The sequence below is a fragment of the Phaethon lepturus genome, unplaced genomic scaffold (assembly GCF_000687285.1).
Source record: "Phaethon lepturus isolate BGI_N335 unplaced genomic scaffold, ASM68728v1 scaffold55137, whole genome shotgun sequence".
In the NCBI taxonomy this organism is placed as follows: Eukaryota; Metazoa; Chordata; class Aves; order Phaethontiformes; family Phaethontidae; genus Phaethon; species Phaethon lepturus.
Window position 1 is genome coordinate 1 of NW_010555151.1, and position 5,330 is coordinate 5,330.

Below are 5,330 nucleotides of genomic sequence, written 5' to 3' on the forward strand. Positions count from 1 at the left end.
CGGCTCGAAAGAGAATAGCGATGCTTTCCTGTCACCTGTTCTACTTGTGTGTCGTCAGCTGCTGCACAGGGCAAGGACAGTGTTCAGGAGTCACATGGGTAATGACAGTGGAAGGCTTAAAATTGGCGAAGGCAAGTTGCAGGAGAGACCTACCACCTGCAGTTTATGAGGTCTGGTCCTGGTTCAGGCATTGGGTCCCTTTGTCTATTTCAAAGGGTAGGTAAGTTACTGCAAGAGGTATTCAGTGATGTGAAATTGAGAAATGCAGTATACAGTTCAGCAAAATAGATACTTACCATACCACCTTCTCCCCCTCCCCCCCAAAAAAAGAAAAAAAATGGTTTTTGGCATCAAGAAGGAACACAGTTCTTCTTTGATGCTCTCTGTCACACGTGAAAGTACAGGAGGTCCCTCTTTAGCCACCAGGGGGGTCGAAGGGACAACATTCCATGTCATGTTACCTGCTGTTGAGATCCAAGCTGATCCTAGGGAACTGTTGATTTCTATTGCCAGATCATGTCCAAGATTTGTTTGTACAACTCCCTCTGTGGCTCCTTAATGCATGCTACTGGACATGGGGAACTGTAGATGGCCTGGGACAGCAATTCTCACTTTTTCCAGTATGGCTGAAGGTACACCACCAATGAAAATCATTACTCAACAAAAACCCTTACGGGTAACTGGAATGAAGAATGGTACAATATCCAGAGAATTGTGCAGCCCAAGCCACTTCCTTCCCAAGTATGTCCTTGCGCTTTTCCTTATTGTAGATATAGCAAATCTCAGTTGAGATGATTACTGGTCACTACATTTGTCATGCACACAGAACATTATCTTTTTCATCCCCAGCTGCAAACACATCAGAGGTAAGCCTCTAATGAGTCCTGCTCCTAGTCTTTTCTACTGTTTTTTAAAAATGCAGAAAGGCAACAGTCAGCACCTTTTTATCTGTTGAGTGCCCTACAACAGTCCCACTACAGGAGTAAAGATGTGGAGAATGTTTTTTTGTTTAAACTCAGTCTTACTCCTTGTAACAGTGGCCCCAGTCCAGCTCTCTTGCCTCTGCTGTTCAGATGGTGAATCAAAAGTCATCACCGAAGCTTTGTGATCTTAGGTTAGTCTGATTTGAAAGTAGTAGTGCAATTGCAGATACTTTGGTCTTCCTGTAAGATATAAAATATTAAAGTTTTTTACTTATATTTAGCCATGCTAAATGTGAGTTTTTCTTTTCAGTATACTCATTGCTTTGAAACAACATACGCTTCAGATTACAACAAGGGAAAGCATCAGAGAATAAAAAGTACGTGCACAGAACTGAAACATAGTCTGTTGGATCTGTAGTGTAGCTAAAGAGGAGCTTCTTAATGACATTTGTGCTTAGAGATGACAGAATTGTTTTCTGTCATTTTCTTACTGTTGAGTTGTGCTCCAGTGCCGCCACAGAACAGGTATTTCGAGTCATTCAGGGAGTACTATTTGCATTTCAAGTATTCTTGACTAGCTAACCTCATCATGTTTATCCCCAAGGAGCTTTCACTCAAAATTCCCATTTCTTGCTTCTGAGTTTGAGCCTAACAAAACCTGCTCTATAGAAAAAATTTCCCTCAGTTGCACTTTCTGGATATATTCTTACTATTTTGCACTTACTTCCCCAAGTTTATTTGTGATTAGGATTTCAATGAGAATCTCATTGGTTTCCAGGCCACCACCCTGAGCTGGAACCTCCTTCATTCAACCCAACTGCTCAGTCCTTCCATACAATAGACTACAGGCCTCCATATGGCAGCGTTTTCTTTGCTTGTGTCCAACACTCAGAGAAGGAACAAGAAGTGTGCAGGAAAAGCAACTGAGATGGAGACAATCTGCAGACTATGCCTGCAGAAAAACAGGAGGCCTGTCTGCTAGCAGTGCTACAAGGATATCCTTCAAGCAAAAAGACCTGTCACACATTAAAGCCGAATGTAGCATCATGTGAAAGATGTTCTTCCTGCTTTCTAAGCTGCATTGTTTGCAACCTATGCGTGTTTCTGTCATTTGTTTTGTGTGCAAGTCACCAGTCACCCTACACCTTATCAGTCAAACCCACTAACACCTTAACTGGAAGAGCTTATTAGAACCAGCTAATAGGAAACACTAGACCTTGGCAATTAGGTGGGAATTAGGGTATTTGACAATGACCTCACATCACTGAGTGCTCATTTTATTTTTCTCACTTAAAATCATGGAAGAAAGATGCCCTCTCAGTTCATTTGAGATTTAAACTGATCCCTTCTAATACAACTTTTGTCTTAGCAGGTTAGAAAATAGGTCATAACTGAGTCTGATGATCTGTGTGACAGATCTATGGCATTCTGTCCTTTTTGGAGATGAATTTTAGAAATTCAATTCCAGTAATACAGACTTTCCTTTATGCTCATATCCCTTTGAAGAGAGGTGCTAAGCAGATGATGACACCTGAGAAGGACTTTATAGTGTTTTGTACCACTCAACAATGTTAGCATAAATCAGAGCTGTAAATATATATATATAAATACTGTAGACATCAGGTCCTGCTCATTGTTTCAAGGACACTGACAACATAGTTTCAAAGTGATGTGATTTGCACCATGAGAGCAGGTTGTTTCTCTCCTCTCTGTATATATCTGTGTTTACTGCAGCTATGCAGTTTTCACCTGCAAATGCTCTGAAATCGTTGCAGCACTTGGATGCTTCTCTGTAACATGAGTCATTCTAGAGATTTAAGATACAGTTGTCTTCCGTTCAGTTGTTGTCTAATACCCACACTTTGAATGGCTTTCAATCGTCACAAAGTTGTTTTACCAGTCTAATCTCCACTGGTGAAACTTTTCTATTGTTTGTGAAACACTCTGAAATCCTCTGGCAATGTTGAAGGAAAAGGCTTATGCAATTAGATGTTTGCAAAACATTAGAGTACATGAAGTGAAACTAGCAAAGTGTTTCTGAACACCAAGACAAGCTCTCCTGGACACACCTGCCACTCAAGCTGTAAGCAAGAATGATGCCAGGTATGTTTCTTTGCACAGCAACCTTACACAGCTTTCTTGACCCAACACTTCCCTTGTCCTCAGTGCTCAAAACAAAAAAATACAAACTGCTTATTCATGTTTTATTTGTTAGTAAACTTACTCAGCATAAATAATAAGAGTAGCCATTCAGTATAGCTGGCATCTGAGGAAAAGTGCTCTTGAATGGCCCCCCGGGGTGACTTTAAATAGCAGCCTACTTCCTTTGGGCTCCTGCAATGGCAGGCTTCTCTTCACGGGTGATAGGGATAGTGCGCTCAGGGACATCGCTTTGTTTCCTCGGTGCGCTCACTGTCAGGACACCATCCAGAGAGAGTGATGAAGTTATGGTCAGAGGGTCCACATCATCTGGAATCCTGTATTTCCTGTTGAACTCCCTGGCAATAAAGCCATGCTCATCCTTCAAAAGGAGAAGAGAAGGAACAGCCCTGATTAGAATCACTCAGTTCCACCTAAACCATGGGTCCTTTGCATAAAGTCTGAGCTCAGGAAGGTCCAGCTCTCAAAGGAAAACATTTCAGAAAGTTAATTTTTATTATGAGATGCCCTTTTAAAAGAGCCAAGACTGGCCAAAGTGAGACAATGCCCTGCTTAGGCTGCAGGTGCCTGTAGGTACACTGTTTACAGGAGTAGGCTTTATGTTCCAGCTCTTGTGCCAGCCAGAGACTAGCTTCATAGCACAGTGGTGTGCTGTCATTCCTAAGATGCAGCAGCTAGACCTACATGCAGTGCCCAACTACATCTGTTCCTGAGGGTCTCCAGAGCTCTGGTAATACACAACTTTCTAGTGAGCTGGTTTCTGCTATAGTGCTTGATTATTTTCTTAGCCAAAAAAATTTTCAGAAGCTATGTCAGGATTACATGCTTCCACCAGCTACAAGTAATGCTGTATTTCCTGACTGACAGATCTGTGCTCCCAGAAGGTCTTACAGCTGACAATTCCAGTGACATAGCTATTTTATCATGTGGATTACTTTCCTTCTGGCAAGGAGGTGGGGTGTGGGAGGGAGATGGGGACTGGTAAATGCTCTTACATAGAGCTTTGAACATGCCTTTTGACTCCTGTGCCTAGTTGCCACACAGGTGTCCAGAGCCAGGAAGCAGTGGGATGACTGACAGCAGAACACAGCATTTAAGGATTACAAACTGATGGATGGGCCTTTTTCAGGAAGAGGTAGCTTCATAGTAACGGAACAGGGTAATGCACTGATTCATTATGTGGTTTAATTACTATACTTCGTTGTTAGCTTATTGAATGCCTCCCTGCATTCCTGGCGTCTTCCCAGAAAGAGGGAGGCCCAGAAATGCCTGGTTCTAAGATGATTTTCCAGTTCAGTTCACAGTTCATGTAACGTCAGCAAGAAATCTCTACCCTGTTGCTGCCCAGTCTGGGATGAGCTGGGGGGTTGCACAGAGCATCTTCCATTAGGACTGGTTGATAAAAAACTTTTACAAGTGTTTGAGATTAGCACAGGAAAGGATTGTTTTGCAGTCTCCTTTTTTAACCATAGATGAGGAAGTTCACACTGACTATCAGTCGCACAGTGAAAGCAGAAGTACCTGGCGCTCCTCATGTTTCCCGTGAATTTCTATCATGTCCCCAAGCACCTTCACTTTTAGCTCCTCAGGGGAGAAATGCTTCACATCAAGATTTACAGAAAATTTGTCCTTCTCCAGTCTCATCTGCAAAACAAGGAGGTGACTTAAGAAAAGAGCAGGTGAGGGTTTAATCTTTAATAGGGTCTCAGAATATAGCAGTTCAAGACTCAAACTGGTATCCCCTTATGCACTGTCTGACCTTCATTTGATCCTGGGATTCTGATCTGGGTGGCTTTGTCCCTTGCTGGCCTGTTACATTAATGCCCATCACTACAGTATCTAAAATGTGAATGCTTTCTCTTGATCACATGGGATAAATGTTTTCTTTGGGAGGGAGGAAGAGATTCTCTTAACCTGAATTTGTTAAAACTGACTTTTAATTGGCATACACGTTTTGCATCCAATTCTTTTTACAGAATGTCTGGAGGTTTCCAGTTTCTGTGACTGGATTTTGCAAAGTCTTTCAAGCAAAAGAAACCCTGACTGACTGTGCAGCTGACTACAGCTCATCTGCAGGCTTGCAGGCCTTCCTTTGCATTATCACTCTTTAGTAATCAAAATAATGTGTCACTGGTGAGCGGTAGTGCCTCACTGCTCACCTCTGTTATCTGAGCAGCAGGACTTCTGCCGAAACTCTGTGACACCTGCTGCTAATCTCACCCATTTCCCTTCCATTTTGCCATTTGT

The 5,330-nt window shown here is 42.4% G+C and overlaps 2 protein-coding genes across 2 annotated transcripts in view; one reads left to right on the forward strand and one right to left on the reverse strand.

Annotated features, from left to right (window-relative positions):
* Nucleotides 1–513: 513 nt before the first annotated feature.
* On the forward strand, nt 514–2,307 carry LOC104624634 (chromosome unknown open reading frame, human C11orf1; the record flags this gene model as incomplete). Its single annotated transcript, XM_010292058.1, is given in 4 exon segments — nt 514–741; nt 1,234–1,300; nt 1,672–1,892; nt 2,296–2,307. Coding segments are annotated over 4 exon segments (528 nt in total), but the record flags the coding sequence as incomplete, so codon positions are not given.
* Nucleotides 2,308–2,536: 229 nt separating this feature from the next.
* CRYAB (crystallin, alpha B) overlaps nt 2,537–5,330 on the reverse strand; it is a 4,248-nt gene continuing 1,454 nt past the window's right edge. Inside the window, exons 2-3 of the mRNA XM_010292054.1 lie at nt 4,605–4,727; nt 2,537–3,444 (exon numbers count right to left, since the gene is read on the reverse strand). Of these exons, the coding sequence (XP_010290356.1) occupies nt 3,241–3,444; nt 4,605–4,727 (327 nt within the window). The 3' untranslated portion in view covers nt 2,537–3,240. The remainder of the gene's footprint in view (nt 3,445–4,604; nt 4,728–5,330) is intronic.